The 19,167-nt window shown below is 45.1% G+C and overlaps 1 protein-coding gene across 1 annotated transcript in view; it reads left to right on the top strand.

The window, feature by feature from the left end:
• LOC115152787 (probable lysosomal cobalamin transporter) overlaps positions 1-19,167 on the top strand; it is a 181,299-nt gene that overhangs the window by 57,200 nt on the left and 104,932 nt on the right. The window contains exons 5-6 of the mRNA XM_029697581.1: positions 579-646; positions 10,644-10,732. Coding sequence (XP_029553441.1) covers positions 579-646; positions 10,644-10,732 — 157 coding nt within the window. The remainder of the gene's footprint in view (positions 1-578; positions 647-10,643; positions 10,733-19,167) is intronic.

Below are 19,167 nucleotides of genomic sequence, written 5' to 3'. Positions count from 1 at the left end.
AGACCACCCTCCCCCCCTCTTCATCTTAAACTGAATATTGCTGAAATGTCATATATTGGTCTCCAAAGGACACGGTAGTGATTATATAGATTACATGCCACAGTGAGCTTCTTCCCTTTCCTCTGGGTTGGTTTGGAGCTGACAGAAGCACTTCCTCTCACAGCCAAGGAGTTCTTTTGAATCATTACTTTCAAAGCACCCTTTAATAACAGCGCTGGGAGTAAGGTGTGTGTGTGTGTGTGTGTGTGTGTGTGTGTGTGTGTGTGTGTGTGTGTGTATGTGTGTGTGTGTGTGTGTGTGTGTGTGTGTGTGTGTGTGTGTGTGTGTGTGTGTGTGTGTGTGTGTGTGTGACTACTCTGAGAGTCTCTGGCAGGGTGAACAGGACTCTGGATTCCACTTCACACTCCATTGTCCCCTCACTAACTGGAATATGGAATTAGTTAGCCAGCCACTCACCTCAAACGTGTACACACACATACATACCCACCCGGCCCCCCAACCCACCCCATTGAAGAATTAGATATAGTTACATTCCTGATTCATAATCACACTATTAATAATTCTGTCTTTCATTACAGCAAGTGAAAAATGCTCTGAAATACACAATTGGATTCATCATCGTCTGTGCAGCACTGCTATTAATTGGGTAAGTACTATGAGACATTGTCACCCACCCTATTCCCTATCTAGTGCACAACATCTAACCAGGGCCTGCATAGGGGTCTGTATAATAATATAAGGAATAGGGTTCCATTTTGGACACAGCCATAGATGGTGGGGAGAGGTGTGTACTACATGTCATTATAATCGCTTAATGAGCAAGGTGTTTTCCTCTTCAAGGAAATCAAAGTTCTTTAAACTGCCATCTGTTCAGACATGAGCAGCCAGACATCACAGAAAAAGTCCTCTTCCACCAGAGTAGTTGCCATATACCTGGGTTCTTCTACTGGTTCAATCTAACTTCACAACTCTGTACATTTTCTCTGGAACAAGCTTGAAGCTTTATTCATATTCCTGTCCCAAGATGCTCTCTGCTAGTTACTGACCCAAGATGCTCTCTGCTATAGTTACTGACCCAAGATGCCCTCTGCTATAGTTACTGACCCAAGATGCCATCTGCTATAGTTACTGACCCAAGATGCTCTCTGCTATAGTTGCTGACCCAAGATGCTCTCTGCTATAGTTACTGACCCAAGATGCTCTCTGCTATAGTTACTGACCCAAGATGCTCTCTGCTATAGTTACTTACCCAAGATGCCCTCTGCTGTAGTTACTGACCCAAGATGCCCTCTGCTATAGTTACTGACCCAAGATGCTCTCTGCTATAGTTACTGACCCAAGATGCCCTCTGCTATAGTTACTGACCCAAGATGCTCTCTGCTATAGTTACTGACCCAAGATGCTCTCTGCTATAGTTACTGACCCAAGATGCTCTCTGCTATAGTTACTGACCCAAGATGCTCTCTGACCCAAGAGCATCCTCAGCTCCCATCCCTACCCCCAGCACCCAGCACCCAGCTCCCATCCCCACCCCCAGCACCCATCCTCAGCTCCCATCCCTACCCCCAGCACCCAGCTCCCATCCCCACCCCCAGCACCCAGCTCCCATCCCCACCCCCAGCACCCATCCTCAGCTCCCATCCCCACCCCCAGCACCCATCCTCAGCTCCCATCCCCACCCCCAGCACCCATCCTCAGCTCCCATCCCTACCCCCAGCACCCAGCTCCCATCCCCACCCCCAGCACCCAGCTCCCATCCCCACCCCCAGCACCCATCCTCAGCTCCCATCCCTACCCCCAGCACCCATCCTCAGCTCCCATCCCCACCCCCAGCACCCATCCTCAGCTCCCATCCCCACCCCCAGCACCCATCCTCAGCTCCCATCCCCACCCCCAGCACCCATCCTCAGCTCCCATCCCTACCCCCAGCACCCAGCTCCCATCCCCACCCCCAGCACCCATCCTCAGCTCCCAACCCCACCCCCAGCACCCATCCTCAGCTCCCATCCCCACCCCCAGCACCCATCCTCAGCTCCCATCCCCACCCCCAGCACCCATCCTCAGCTCCCATCCCCACCCCCAGCACCCATCCTCAGATCCCATCCCCACCCCCAGCACCCATCCTCAGCTCCCATCTCCACCCCCAGTACCCATCCTCAGCTCCCATCCCCACCCCCAGCACCCATCCTCAGCTCCCATCCCCACCCCCAGCACCCATCCTCAGCTCCCATCCCCACCCCCAGCACCCATCCTCAGCTCCCATCCCCACCCCCAGCACCCATCCTCAGATCCCATCCCCACCCCCAGCACCCATCCTCAGCTCCCATCCCCACCCCCAGCACCCATCCTCAGCTCCCATCCCCACCCCCAGCACCCAGCTCCCATCCCCACCCCCAGCACCCAGCTCCCATCCCCACCCCCACTCAGTCTCAGATAAAGCCATTGTGAACTGTCCATGTCGTGATTAAGTTTCTCAAAGATGACTTGATGCTTAAATCTATAGCGATACACAGTGGAAACCATGTCCCATTTAACCTCCAGTTTACTCTGTGTTGAACTGTGCCTGTGCAGCATAAACATAATGGATTTCTCCTAGCCACCACCACAGTAACATGCTTGCTGTTCAGGTCATGTAATGTAATGTTCATTCAACCATTAAATGGCACTCTGATCCTATAGAGGACGCTGCCTGGATTGAACGGTGGGTGGATAGAAACGTGTCATCCTAAATGGCACCCTATTCCCTACATAGATCACTACTTTTTACCAGAGCCCTATGGACCTTAGACAACATGTTGACATTTGAGACACAGCCTAGGACGAGCCCACATGGTTCATTTCAAGTTGAAAAGTTTGGACTCTTTGGGATTCTTTAGACAGAAGCAATTTGGTGTCTATTTTACCTTTTTGAACCGTCAGCCCTTTGTACCTCTTTGTACCGGGGGATTGTTGTTCAGGTCTCTTGATGCGAGGCGACATGATGGCTTTTATCTTGCTCTGCCTCTCCTTTGCTTTCCTTTCCACTCCACTCATCTCCTCTCCTCTCTGTGTGATACAGGGAGGCATCAGGCCACTGTTTGGGTGACTGTTCATTCAAGGGCTTTGCTGCTTGAACACAGTCTTTTGTTTGCAGCCTGTCGTGACTGGGCTAGAGGGCTAGGCATGACTCAAAACTCTTAAAATGACTATTGTCCTTTCAACTGCTGCTGATTCTTTAAACTTGGGCTTTTGAGGTGATTGTTCTTTAATAGGGTGGTCTTCATTCAGCATGTTGTTTCTTAGTGGAAATGTTGATCCATAGAGACAGCATATTATACACTTTATTATTAGACATTATAAAGGCTCATACGTGCTTATAACAAGTTAAAAAGCATTATACCTGCAGGCTTCAAGTAAAATATTGCCAATATTTATTTCTGAATCCAGCCCTGGTTTAGCCTAACATGTTTTAAATGAGCTTTCATTATAGTAGGCCTAGGGTAAGGGTAGCCTACGGAGGGCTTGGGTTTTCAACATATCAAATGGGAAACAAGCAATTGTTACAGGCAAATAACTTGTGTGTACGAGGTTCACCGGTATTCCCAGAAGTTCTTCTCTCCTTTCATGATGCTCTTCATGATGGCATGGACACATGGAGGGGGTTTTACACACGTCCAAACAGGAGCTGCATGGCTAACATAATGTAGGCCTACCTACAATACATAGATAACATACATATAGATTTTTATTTTACCTTTATTTAACTAGGCAAGTCAGTTAAGAACTCATTTTTATTTACAATGACAGGGGCTGGGATAATATATATATATATATATATATATATATATATATATATAGGACAAAACACACATCACGACAAGAGAGATAACACTACATAAAGAGAGACCTAAGACAACAACATAGCATGACAGCAACACATGACAACACAGCATGACAACAACATGGCAGCAGCACAACATGGTAGCAGCACAAAACATGGTACTAACATTATTGGACACAGATAACAGCACAAAGGCAAGAAGGAAGAGCCAACAATACATCACACAAAACAGCCACAAGTGTCAGTAAGAGTGTCCATGATTGAGTCTTTGAATTAAGAGATTAAGATAAAACTGTTCAGTTTGAGTGCTTGTTGCAGCTTGTTCCAGTCGCTAGCTGCAGCGAACTGAAAAGACGAGCGACCCAGGGATGTGTGTGCTTTGGGGACCTTTAACAGAATGTGATTGGCAGAATGGGTGTTGTATCAGTTTACAGAGGAGTATAGAGTGCAGTGATGTGTCCTATAAGGAGCATTGGTGGAAAATCTGATGGCCAAAGGGTAAAGAACATCTAGCCGCTCGAGAGCACCCTTACCTGCAGATCTATAAATTACGTCTCCGTAATCTAGCATGGGTAGGATGGTCATCTGAATCAGGGTTAGTTTGGCTGCAGCTGTGAAAGAGGAGCGATTACGATAGAGGAAACCAAGTCATTCCATTACTGTTACACATTACTGTTATTACACATTAGGCTAATCTACACATTACTGTTATTCCACATTAGGCTAATCTACACATTACTGTTATTCCACATTAGGCTAATCTACACATTACTGTTGTTCCACATTAGGCTAATCTACACATTACTGTTGTTCCACATTGGTCTAGTCTACACATTACTGTTGTTACACATTAGGCTAATCTACACATTACTGTTGTTACACATTAGGCTAATCTACACATTACTGTTATTACACATTAGGCTAATCTACACATTACTGTTGTTCCACATTAGGCTAATCTACACATTACTGTTGTTCCACATTAGGCTAATCTACACATTACTGTTGTTCCACATTGGTCTAATCTACACATTACTGTTGTTCCACATTAGGCTAATCTACACATTACTGTTGTTCCACATTAGGCTAATCTACACATTACTGTTGTTCCACATTAGGCTAATCTACACATTACTGTTGTTCCACATTAGGCTAATCTACACATTACTGTTGTTCCACATTAGGCTAATCTACACATTACTGTTGTTCCACATTAGGCTAATCTACACATTACTGTTGTTCCACATTAGGCTAATCAACACATTACTGTTGTTCCACATTAGTGTTGTTCCATGTTTATATGGGCAGTGTGCATCATGGCTAGATAGGCTGTGTTTCTGCTGTCAAAATTCATGCCATGACCAACCACGTTACCGCTAAAACCAGGATGGTGAATCATTCTAATAAGTTTGGCTTTAATTAAATTAAACAAGCAATCATTTTTTTACAACAACAATAAATACATGTAAAATGTAATGATGTCATAAAATCTCCAGGATAATCAAAAATGACCTGCCACTGGCATTAAACAAAGCATGTGTTTCAAATCAAATCAAACTTTATTTGTCACATGCGCCGAATACAAGTGTAGACTTTACATTTACATTTTTTACATTTACCTCATTTAGCAGACGCTCTTATCCAGAGCGACTTACAAATTGGTGCATTCACCTTAAGATATCCAGTGGAACAACCACTTTACAATAGTACATCTATATATTTTTTTTTTTGGGGGGGGGTGGGTTAGAAGGATTACTTTATCCTATCCCAGGTATTCCTTAAAGAGGTGGAGTTTCAGGTGTCTCCGGAAGGTGGTGATTGACTCCGCTGTCCTGGCGTCGTGAGGGAGCTTGTTCCACCATTGGGGTGCCAGAGCAGCGAACAGTTTTGACTGGGCTGAGCGGGAACTGTGCTTCCGCAGAGGTAGGGAGGCGAGCAGGCCAGAGGTGGATGAACGCAGTGCCCTTGTTTGGGTGTAGGGCCTGATCAGAGCCTGAAGGTACGGAGGTGCCGTTCCCCTCACAGCTCCGTAGGAAAGCACCATGGTCTTGTAGCAGATGCGAGCTTCAACTGGAAGCCAGTGGAGTGTGCGGAGGAGCGGGGTGACGTGAGAGAACTTGGGAAGGTTGAACACCAGACGGGCTGCGGCGTTCTGGATGAGTTGTAGGGGTTTAATGGCACAGGCAGGGAGCCCAGCCAACAGCGAGTTGCAGTAATCCAGACGGGAGATGACAAGTGCCTGGATTAGGACCTGCGCCGCTTCCTGTGTGAGGCAGGGTCGTACTCTGCGATGTTGTATAGCATGAACCTGCAGGATCGGGTCACCGCCTTGATGTTAGCGGAGAACGACAGGGTGTTGTCCAGGGTCACGCCGAGGCTCTTAGCACTCTGGGAGGAGGACACAATGGAGTTGTCAACCGTGATGGCGAGATCATGGAAAGGGCAGTCCTTTCCCGGGAGGAAGAGCAGCTCCATCTTGCTGAGGTTCAGCTTGGGGTGGTGATCCGTCATCCACACTGATATGTCTGCCAGACATGCAGATATGTCTGCCAGACTGTACCGTGAAATGCTTACTTACAAGCCCTTATCCAACAGTGCAGTTCAAGAAGAGTTAAGAAAATATTTACCAAGTAGACTAAAGTAACACAATAAGAATAACAATAACGAGGCTATAAACAGGGGGCACCGGTACCGAGTCAGTGTGTGGGGGTACAGGCTAGTTGAGGTAATTTGTAAATGTAGGTTGGGGGTGAAGTGACTATGCAAATATAGTAAACAGCGAGTAGCAGCAGTGTACAAAAAGGGAGGGAGAGGGTGGGGGGTCAATGTAAATTGTCCAGTAGCGATTTTATTAATTGTTCAGCAGTAGAAGATATTGAGGAGCCTTTTGGTCCTAGACTTGGCGTTCCGGTACCGCTTGCCGTGCGGTAGCAGAGAAAACAGTCTATAACCTGTGTGACTGGAGTCTCCTCCTCTGACCTCGCCTATTAAATATGTCCTGGATGGCAGGAAGCTTGGCCCCAGTGATGTACTGGGCTGTTCGCACTACCCTCTATAGCGCCTTACAGTCAGGTGCCGAACAGTTGCCATACCAGGCGGTGATGCAACCGGTCAGGATGTTTCAACGGTGCAGCTGTAGAACCTTTTGAGGATATGGGGACCCATGCTAAATCTTTTCAGTCTCCTGAGGGGGAAAAGGTTTTGTCGTACCCTCTTCACGACTGTCTTGGTGTGTTTGGACCATGATAGTTTGTTGGTGATGTGGACACCAAGGAATTTGAAACTCTCGACCCGCTCCACTACAGCCCCGTTGATGTTAATGGGGGCCTGTTCGGTCCTCCTTTTCCTGTAGTCCACGATCAGCTCCTTTGTCTTGCTCACATTGAGGGAGAGGTTTTTGTCCTGGCACCACACTACCAGTTCTCTGACCTCCTCCCTATAGGCCGTCTCATCGTTGTCGGTGATCAGCCATTCTACTGTTGTGTCGTCAGCAAACTTAATGATGGTGTTGGAGTTGTGTTTGGCCACACAGTCGTGGGTGAACAGGGAATGCAGGAGGGGACTAAGTACACACCCCAGTGTTAAGGATCAGCGTGGCAGACGTGTTGTTGCCTACCCTTACCACCTGGGGGCGGCCCGTCAGGAAGTCCAGGATCCAGTTGCAGAGGGAGATGTTTAGTCCTAGAGTCAGCTTAGTGATGAGCTTTGAGGGCACTATGTTGTTGAACGCTGAGCTGTAGTCAATGAACAGCATTCTCACATAGGTGTTCCTTTTGTCCAGGCGAGGATGGGCAGTGTGGAGTGCGATTGAGATTGCGTCATCTGTTGGGGCGGTATGCAAATTGGAGTGGGTCCAGGGTGTCCGGGAGGATGCTGTTGATGTGAGCCATGACCAGCACTTACATGCAGGTGGAAATAGTTGAGGCTCATGCTTTAGAGTATAGTCATTGATGTTGTTGCCACTACTAAACCCTCTACCAATAGTCATTGATGTTGTTGCCACTACTAAACCCTCTACCAATAGTCATTGATGTTGTTGCCACTACTAAACCCTCTACCAATAGTCATTGATGCTGTTGCCACTACTAAACCCTCTACCAATAGTCATTGATGTTATTGCTGCTACTAAACCCTCTACCAATAGTCATTGATGCTGTTGCTGCTACTAAACCCTCTACCAATAGTCATTGATGTTGTTGCCACTACTAAACCCTCTACCAATAGTCATTGATGTTGTTGCCACTACTAAACCCTCTACCAATAGTCATTGATGTTCTTGCTGCTACTAAACCCTCTACCAATAGTCATTGATGCTGTTGCCACTACTAAACCCTCTACCAATAGTCATTGATGTTGTTGCCACTACTAAACCCTCTACCAATAGTCATTGATGTTGTTGCCACTACTAAACCCTCTACCAATAGTCATTGATGCTGTTGCTGCTACTAAACCCTCTGCCAATAGTCATTGATGTTGTTGCCACTACTAAACCCTCTACCAATAGTCATTGATGTTGTTGCCACTACTAAACCCTCTACCAATAGTCATTGATGCTGTTGCCACAATTAAACCCTCTACCAATAGACATTGATGTTGTTGCCACTACTAAACCCTCTACCAATAGTCATTGATGTTGTTGCCACTACTAAACCCTCTACCAATAATCATTGATGCTGTTGCTGCTACTAAACCCTCTACCAATAGTCATTGATGCTGTTGCCACTACTAAACCCTCTACCAATAGTCATTGATGCTGTTGCTGCTACTAAACCTTCTGCCAATAGTCATTGATGTTGTTGCCACTACTAAACCCTCTACCAATAGTCATTGATGTTGTTGCCACTACTAAACCCTCTACCAATAGTCATTGATGTTGTTGCCACTACTAAACCCTCTACCAATAATCATTGATGCTGTTGCTGCTACTAAACCCTCTACCAATAGTCATTGATGCTGTTGCCACTACTAAACCCTCTACCAATAGTCATTGATGCTGTTGCTGCTACTAAACCTTCTGCCAATAGTCATTGATGTTGTTGCCACTACTAAACCCTCTACCAATAGTCATTGATGCTGTTGCTGCTACTAAACCTTCTGCCAATAGTCATTGATGTTGTTGTTGCTGCTACTAAACCTTCTGCCAATAGTCATTGATGTTGTTGCCACTACTAAACCCTCTACCAATAGTCATTGATGTTGTTGCCGCTACTAAACCCTCTACCAATAGTCATTGATGTTGTTGCCACTACTAAACCCTCTACCAATAATCATTGATGCTGTTGCTGCTACTAAACCCTCTACCAATAGTCATTGATGCTGTTGCCACTACTAAACCCTCTACCAATAGTCATTGATGCTGTTGCTGCTACTAAACCTTCTGCCAATAGTCATTGATGTTGTTGCCACTACTAAACCCTCTACCAATAGTCATTGATGCTGTTGCTGCTACTAAACCTTCTGCCAATAGTCATTGATGTTGTTGCTGCTACTAAACCTTCTGCCAATAGTCATTGATGTTGTTGCCACTACTAAACCCTCTACCAATAGTCATTGATGTTGTTGCCACTACTAAACCCTCTACCAATAGTCATTGATGCTGTTGCTGCTACTAAACCCTCTACCAATAGTCATTGATGCTGTTGCCACTACTAAACCCTCTACCAATAGTCATTGATGCTGTTGCTGCTACTCAACCTTCTGCCAATAGTCATTGATGCTGTTCCTGCTACTAAACCCTCTACCAATAGTCATTGATGTTGTTGCTGCTACTAAACCCTCTACCAATAGTCATTGATGTTGTTGCTGCTACTAAACCCTCTGCCAATAGTCATTGATGCTGTTGCTGCTACTAAACCCTCTACCAATAGTCATTGATGTTGTTGCTGCTACTAAACCCTCTACCAATAGTCATTGATGCTGTTGCTGCTACTAAACCCTCTACCAATAGTCAATGATGCTGTTGCCACTACTAAACCCTCTACCAATAGTCATTGATGCTGTTGCTGCTACTAAACCTTCTGCCAATAGCCATTGATGCTGTTGCTGCTACTAAACCCTCTACCAATAGTCATTGATGCTGTTGCTGCTACTTAACCTTCTGCCAATGTGTAGTTGGATTAATGCTGTTGTTTTCCTTAATAAATAACAGTTAAAGCCATTCCCAGGAATACATTCCATCTCTAGTCAGAGTTTGGGAATGTCTATTTTAGTCCAACAAAATGCACACCTTGATCCATTTAATTGCGGGTCCAAAAGAAATGCTACAGTAAATTAACTTTGTCATCAAGAAGAAGGAGAAGGCTTTCAATACAAAAACATGAATATTTCACTATTTCACTCCATCCTGTTGGTTTCAGTGGCAGGTGTTAGCTAGTCTCTCGGCTCAGACTGGGGGGGTTTATACATTCTGACAGTGAAGATAGTTCCCTGAATACATTCCCTTCAATGCTAGGTAAATAAACTTGTCTAGCAGGGACAACTTTATGTAAATAGTGTATGGGAAACTAAAAGTTGTTTTGCACTACTGATGATGCTGACGGCTGTTGATAGAAGCAATTATTATCAAGGGACATAATCAAAACATTGTGTTTCCATTAAGAAATGCACTGGAGATATCCAAAGTCATGGCTTCTCTAATACATTTACTTTACAAAGTAGGCTATCACATATTCTAACCTGCATTTCACAGTTGGGCTTATTTTAACTCGCCTGGTCCCAGATCTGTTTGTGCTGTATAGCCAACTTTGATCAGATCTGGGACCAGGCTATATCATATTTTACTTCTAATAAAGCCAATGGTTTTAATGAATAGTCTTTTTTGCAGGGCCTTTCTTCCTCTTGAAGCCCCACCTAATCAGAATGGTACCCAGTGGGAAAAGATGCAGTATCTGTTTGAGGAGCTGGGGAACAACCGTAAGTATTGGCTGACTGGTCACACTTTACAGTAAGGTACGCTTTAAATATCACTTTACAGTAAGGTACGCTTTAAATATCACTTTACAGTAAGGTACGCTTTAAATAACACTTTACAGTAAGGTACGCTTTAAATATCACTTTACAGTAAGGTACGCTTTAAATAACACTTTACAGTAAGGTACGCTTTAAATAACACTTTACAGTAAGGTACGCTTTAAATATCACTTTACAGTAAGGCACGCTTTAAATATCACTTTACAGTAAGGCACGCTTTAAATATCACTTTACAGTAAGGTACACTTTAAATACCACTTTACAGTAAGGTACGCTTTAAATAGCACTTTACAGTAAGGTACGCTTTAAATAGCACTTTACCGTAAGGTACGCTTTAAATAACACTTTACCGTAAGGTACACTTTAAATAACACTTTACAGTAAGGTACACTTTAAATAACACTTTACAGTAAGGTATGCCTTAAATAACACTTTACAGTAAGGTATGCCTTAAATAACACTTTACATTTAGGTACGGTTTAAAAGTTGTACCAAAACGACAATTACACAATTTCTAACAAAGTTTGACCTGTTTATGTGATTTATAAACTACATATTAACTATTTCTAACCTACTTATAAACCATTGACAGACAGGTGTGTTACCACCTCACTAATGGTCCAATGTGGCTTACACACACAGTCCTTTGATCAGATAGCCCTCGTGAATGACCCACCACATCACTCACTCCATCACTCTGTCTCAGTGTGGTTGGTAATGAATTTCCATTTAGTGCTGCTATTGAAAAGCTGTATGGGCCAGACAGAGCGATGGATGGATGGATGGCTGACACAAGGCTGCATACTGAGGTGACATGTGGACTTGGCAGAGGCAACATTTTCCCTCGTCAATGTCAACCGTCCTCATTGTGCCACTCGCAACCATCTGTCTCCCGGAAAAAAAGGGAGAAAGCCTCCCTTGCTTTGATGTGTCACTCAAGAAAGACGGTTCTCTCTTCACTGCAGAACTGTGACCAGTATGACCCCTTCCCTCTATAGCAGTTCATACGTATAAATCTATATTTCTATTTCTCCTAACGTGACTTGCATTTGAATGTGCCAGTCCAAGTTGAGTGGTCCCCTATGATCCTCATATGTCTGCTGTCTGTGTGTGGGTCCATGTGAATGTCTATCTACACTGTATATAGGACCTAATGCCTGTGTACACTGCATGTAGGACCTAATGCCTGTGTACACTGTATGTAGGACCTAATGCCTGTGTACACAGTATGTAGGACCTAATGCCTGTGTACACTGTATGTAGGACCTAATGCCTGTGTACACTGTATATAGGACCTAATGCCTGTGTACACTGTATGTAGGACCTAATGCCTGTGTACACTGTATGTAGGACCTAATGCCTGTGTACACTGTATGTAGGACCTAATGCCTGTGTACACTGTATGTAGGACCTAATGCCTGTGTACACTGTATGTAGGACCTAATGCCTGTGTACACTGTATATAGGACCTAATGCCTGTGTACACTGTATATAGGACCTAATGCCTGTGTACACTGTATATAGGACCTAATGCCTGTGTACACAGTATATAGGACCTAATGCCTGTGTACACTGTATGTAGGACCTAATGCCTGTGTACACTGTATGTAGGACCTAATGCCTGTGTACACTGTATGTAGGACCTAATGCCTGTGTACACTGTATGTAGGACCTAATGCCTGTGTACACTGTATGTAGTTAAATCTTGGGCTTACAGATAGTCGTGACAGAGCCAGCTTTATAGCCAACCAGGTGAATGAATAAGTTGGCCTTTAATGGTGGGTTTACAGTTGGAGCAGAGCATGAAGAGGCAGCAGCCGGGGTCATGTTGGGCACAGCTCCAAGAGAGGAATCAGGAGGCTCTCCGGGGCTCTGCTCCGGGGCATCTGGGGATCAGGGGAGGAAGTCAACCCATCTGTCACACTCTTCCACTGTGGCCTGCAGTCAGATCCTGGCCCTGGCTGCCTCTTCTACCCCTCCCCACCCCCTTCTGATACCCCTCCTACCCCTAAATTCCCTCTGACCCTTTCCTCACCCTTCCTGACTGTCCTCCCACCTCTCTCCTCTCTCCAACACTTTCCTCACCCTTCCTGACTCTCGTCCCACCTCTCTCCTCCCTCCAATGCTTTCCTCACCCTTCCTGACTCCTCTCACCTCTCTCCTCCCTCCAATGCTTTCCTCACCCTTCCTGACTCCTCTCACCATGCCCAACCCCTTCCTCAGGGCTATTGATCTTCTACTGCAGCCTCCCTTCCTGTGGGGAAATTTCAGTGTTGCTCAGGAGGAAGTGTCTGTCCCCCAAATGGCACCCTATTCCCTTCATAGTGCACTACTTTTGACCAGTGCCCTGTTTAAAAATTAGTGTAACGTACAGTATAGTGAATAGGGTACAATTTGGGACGCATACAACATTAAGGCAGGATCATCCCTCCGCTAATTCCCCCTCTCTCTCCTCTCTCTCTCTCCTACTCCAGATGGGAGGTTAATTGAGCAAGGGGGAGACACTCCTCACTAAGTCAGCCTCCCGACCCCGGCCCAGCAAACCGCTAATTTAGGCCACAAACTGCAGCGACTGCAGCTCAAATGGGGTGGCCATTACATTATCCACGATGGTGCAATGAGGCATGCCAGTGTAGAAATCCCCTCAGCGACTTGGCTACATCCCAAATTGCTCCCTATTACCCTTCTGGGCCCTGGTCAAAAGTAGTGCGCTATGTAGGGAATAGGGTGCCATTTGGGACGTAGTAATAGCTGCTTGGAATTGCTTGTGCTTTCTTGCAGGGCTTGTAGGTTGAAGCAGGGCTTGTAGGTTGAAGCAGGGCTAGTAGGTTGAAGCAGGGCTTGTAGGTTGAAGCAGGGCTAGTAGGTTGAAGCAGGGCTAGTAGGGTGAAGCAGGGCTTGTAGGTTGAAGCAGGGCTTGTAGGTTGAAGCAGGGCTAGTAGGTTGAAGCAGGGCTTGTAGGTTGAAGCAGGGCTTGTAGGTTGAAGCAGGGCTTGTAGGTTGAAGCAGGGCTAGTAGGTTGAAGCAGGGCTTGTAGGTTGAAGCAGGGCTAGTAGGTTGAAGCAGGGCTTGACTTCTGCATCTGGGACATGGGTTGGTTCCTATTTTGTGCAGTGAAGACTGACTATTGGTTCCAATCTTTTCTAGACCTGGTCTCTGAATGTCACTTTCTTCTCTAACGCCAGTCATCTGTGTGTGGTTTTAATACGCTCAAGGGCATGCTCTCCAGTCAACCATTCTTCCCTCTGTTTCTCTGAGAGGATCAGTCAGGGTGGTAATTTATCTCTCCCTGCATTTCCCAAAGTGGATAGACACACTCTCCTTCCTCTTCCCTCCTTCCCCTCCAAGTCTTTGAGAGAGAGAGAGACTCCACAGTAATCCAATGATAGCCTTGAGTGACTGTGTGGCAGAGAGCTACTGTCCTCTCCTCTGAGGGGTGTTAAGGCTGTCGCAGACTCTCATATCCTGGTCCCACACCCAGTCTTCTCTCTCACAGCCTCGCACCATACTGGAGACATTAGAATTCATTTTAAACCACCCAAAATGTAAAGGATATATGTAATTTAGCAGGTGCTTATCAAAAGTGTTTTTGCGAAACCACCTAGCCTATTTCTACATTCCTAACAAAAGCCAGTTAGAGTATAATGAGTGTATAATGATTTCATATATGGATTGGACCCACAACCCTGGCTTTGCTAGCACCACCCTTTTACCAAAAGTCACCACGACCCTGGCTTTGCAAGCACCACCCTCTTACCCATAGTCACCACGACCCTGGCTTTGCTAGCACCCCCTCTTACAATAGTCACCACGACCCTGGCTTTGCTAGCACCACTCTCTTTTTATTTTTTATTTAACCTTAATTTAACTAGGCAAGTCAGTTAAGAACAAATTCTTATTTACAATGACGGTCTAGGAACAGTGGGTTAACTTCCTTGTTCAGAGCCATAACGACAGATTTTTACCTTGTCAGTTCAGGAATTCGATCTAGCAACCTTTCGGTTACTGGCCCAACGCTCTAACCACTAGGCTACCTGCCGCCCCTATCTTACCAATAGTCAATCACGACCCTGGTTTTGCTAGCACCACCCTCTTACCAATAGTCAATCATGACCCTGGTTTTGCTAGCACCACCCTCTTACCAATAGTCAATCGGTACCCTGGTTTTGCTAGCACCACCCTCTTACCAATAGTCAATCGGTACCCTGGTTTTGCTAGCACCACCCTCTTACCAATAGTCAATCGGTACCCTGGTTTTGCTAGCACCACCCTCTTACCAATAGTCAATCATGACCCTGGTTTTGCTAGCACCACCCTCTTACCAATAGTCAATCATGACCCTGGTTTTGCTAGCACCACCCTCTTACCAATAGTCAATCGGTACCCTGGTTTTGCTAGCACCACCCTCTTACCAATAGTCAATCGGTACCCTGGTTTTGCTAGCACCACCCTCTTACCAATAGTCAATCGGTACCCTGGTTTTGCTAGCACCACCCTCTTAGTGGGTATTAAAATGGCCTTGTTTTTCACAATCAACACCTTATGCTTCATTACCTTCCAGGTGTGTTCCCTGGATCAGAGCACTGGGCCAGAGAACACACACACAACCACAGACACACACAACCACCGGTTCCCTGGCCCACTGCTCTGATCATGGCGTGTCCCAGTGCATAATGTCTACCCCGAAGGGCTTTCTGTTTCACATCAACTAAATGGGGTCAAATGCACCCCAGAGATTCAGGGTGTTATGGTGACTGGTTACACACACGAACAGAAGCCGTCTGTGTCTTTCATGCTTGCAAAACATTCTATCCTCAGCGGTTCACTTCCATGAAATTATTAATTATTTGAATGATCAGTCAGTGGTTCATTCCATTTAAATGAATGATCAGTTCAATTTGAGCTATTTTATTTTTCTGGCTGGGTCTCGTCTCTCAGGGTCCGTTGAATGAATTTCTGTTTCGTTTTGGAAAAGCATAAAAAAGCCTGTAAGGCAAAAGCATCCGTGTTCCTATCAGTAATGAGGCTACGGTAGTTTTCAGTTGTGTAGGGGAAGGTTTCAGTCTGGCTGGATTAGATATATGGCATAGACAAAACAAGACTGCATCTCAAATGGCATGGGTCCTGTTAAAAGTAGTGCACTATATACAGTTGAAGTCGGAAGTTTACATACACCTTAGCCAAAAACATTTAAACTCAGTTTTTCACAATTCCTGACATTTAATCCTAGTAAAAATTCCCTGTCTTAGGTCAGTTTTATGATCACCACTTTATTTTAAGAATGTGAAATGTCAGAATAATAGTAGAGAGAATTATTTATTTCAGCTTTTATTTCTTTCATCACATTCCCAGTGGGTCAGAAGTTTACATACACTCAATTAGTATTTGATAGCATTGCCTTTAAATTGTTTAACTTGGGTCAAACGTTTCAGGTAGCCTTCCACAACCTTCCCACAATAAGTTGGGTGAATTTTGACCCATTCCTTTTGACAGAGCTGGTGTAACTGAGTCAGGTTTGTAGGCCTCCTTGCTCGCACACACTTTTTCAATTCTGCCCACACATTTTCTATAGGTTTGAAGTTAGGGCTTTGTGATGGCCACTCCAATACCTTGACTTTGTGTTCTTTAAGCCATTTTGCCACAACTTTGGAAGTATGCTTGGGGTCATTGTCCATTTGGAAGAACCATTTGCGACCAAGCTTTAACTTCCTGACTGATGTCTTGAGATGTTACTTTAATATATCCACATACTTTTCCTCCCTCATGATGCCATCTATTTTGTGAAGTTTACCAGTCCCTCCTGCAGCAAAGCACCCCCACAACATGATGCTTCCACCCCCGTGCTTCACGGTTGGGATGGTGTTCTTCGGCTTGCAAGCCTCCCCCTTTTTCCTCCAAACATAATGATGGTCATTATGGCCAAACAGTTCTATTTTTGTTTCATCAGACTAGAGGACATTTCTCCAAAAAGTACAAACTTCGTCCCCTTGTGCAGTTGCAAACCGTAGTCTGGCTTTTTTATGGCGGTTTTGGAGCAGTGGCTTCTTCCTTGCTGAGCAGCCTTTCATGTTATGTCGATATGGGACTCATTTTACTGTGGATATAGATACTTTTGTACCTGTTTCCACCAGCGTCTTCACAAGGTCCTTTGCTGTTGTTCTGGGATCGATTTGCACATTTTGCACCAAAGTACGTTCATCTCTAGGAGACAGAATGCTTCTCCTTCCTGAGCGGTATGACGGCTGCGTGGTCCCATGGTGTTTATACTTGCATACTATTGTTTGTACAGATGAATGTGGTACCTTCAGGTGTTTGGAAATTGCTCCCAAGGATGAACCAGACTTGTGGAGGTCTGCAATTTTTTGTCTGAGGTCTTGGCTGATTTATTTTGATTTTCCCATGATGTCAAGCAATGAGGCATTGAGTTTGAAGTTAGGCCTTGAAATACATCCACAGGTACACCTCCATTTGACTCAAATGATGTCAATTATCCTATCAGAAGCTTCTAAAGCCATCACATAATTTTCGGGAATTTTCCAGGCTGTTTAAAGGCACAGTCAACTTAGTGTATGTAAACCTCTGACCCACTGGAATTGTGATACAATGAGTTATAAGTTAAGTAATCTGTCTGTAAACAATTGTTGGAGAAATCACTTGTCATGCACAAAGTAGATGTCCTGACCGACTTGCCAAAACTATAGTTTGTTAACAAGAAGTTTGTGGAGTGGTTGAAAAATGAGTTTTAATGACTCCAACCTAAGTGTATGTAAACTTCCAACTTCAACTGTAGGGAATAGGATGCAATTTGGGACTGTCCCAAAACAGCCCCCCCTCACCTGTCTGATTCAGAGGGGTTGGGTTAAATGCAAAAGACACATTTTGGTTGAATGCATTCAGTTGTGCATCTGAGTAGGTCCCCCTTTCCTTAGCCCTCCTGCTGACCAGATCAAGAGACTGGAGAAGCAGACCCATTTAATAAGACCAATACCAGGATGGAAGGCTGAACAAGTGATGCCACACTGAAGAGTTTTTATGCCTGTCGGCAGTTTCTGTGTTCAACAATAGTTAGTGACTCAGACTGTTGAGAAGCATTGGAAGAAAGTGCAGCTGTTTTTGAAGACCCCCCCCCCCCCTTCCCCCAGTAGCCAACAGTAATAGTAATGACACATGATTAAAACAATACTGTGGTCACTGGTGAATGGTTTTATTCTCTTTGACCCCTGTTCCATATTCACCCTTTAAACACGCTGTAAACACCTCGCTGTACTGTATGACAGGATTGCTTGGATATCTACTACTATCCATGTACAGTTCGATAAATATCTTGTGCTTGAACCATAAGGGGCATAACAACAGTATTTTTCCATGGCTCACCAGCTATTTGAACAGACAGACCCCCCCAGGTCTTACACCAACATGTCTCAGACAGCTTCTCACCTTCGCTCTACATCCACTTCCACCACTCACCACCACCTGCATGCCTACTAATCCAGTTGCAGCTTAGTGTGCGTGTCCATATCTGCATGATTCCATCTCTGCTACAGACAGGGAGGAGACGCAGCCGAGTGCTGTCTGGGAGTGCTGTCTGGGAGTGCTGCGGCTGAAGCAGCTGTTTTAATAAACACTTCTCCTCACTGCATCGGTGGAAGGTAGGAAGGCCCCTCTCCTCGGTGTACACAGAGCCTGAAGGGGCTAGGCTATATGCACTAGGAGATAAGGGGTTCCTGATCTCATTCCTGCACTTAGAGATTCCTGCAGAGTTGGATAGAAGGTACATTTTCCACAAAGCCTGTTTTGCATGGGCATTAAAAGCTTTATAGATGTATGTCTGTTCAGACTACACAGTCCAGCACAGTAGGTGGTGGTATGCATATTTTCAGTTTGTTTACAAACCGCCAATGAAGAATAATAATAAGAAAATTGACTACTTTAAAATGGCGATAGCCCCCAATGGTGCTGCTGAGAGTGGTGGAGGTTTGCCTTCTCTCCTTGACTATGAAACCTAGCTTTCTTCTGCTGATGCTGAGAGTGGTGGTGGTTTGCCTTCTCTCCATGTCTATGGAACCTAGCTTTCTTCTACTGATGCTGAGAGTGGTGGAAGTTTGCCTTCTCTCCATGTCTATGGAACCTAGCTTTCTTCTTCATCTGATGTGGAACACCACGCCTGGTAATAGACTATATTCTCTCTGTCTAATCCCCTGAAAAATCTGATTTAATAAACCCAAAGTCGACAGAGGCAGCAGACATAGCATCCGCCGGTCTGTCTCTTTGTGCGGGGACCTCTGCAGAACCTGCCCAGCGTATTGTCTCTCGTACTTACCAAGCTCAGACACTTAACAAAAGCTGGGGGGATCACAAAGGAAAACACCTATTCAAAT

This window comes from Salmo trutta, chromosome 18 (assembly GCF_901001165.1).
Source record: "Salmo trutta chromosome 18, fSalTru1.1, whole genome shotgun sequence".
Lineage (NCBI taxonomy): Eukaryota > Metazoa > Chordata > Actinopteri > Salmoniformes > Salmonidae > Salmo > Salmo trutta.
The sequence above is the reverse complement of the archived record's forward strand: the minus strand, read 5'-3'. Positions and strand labels throughout refer to the sequence as shown.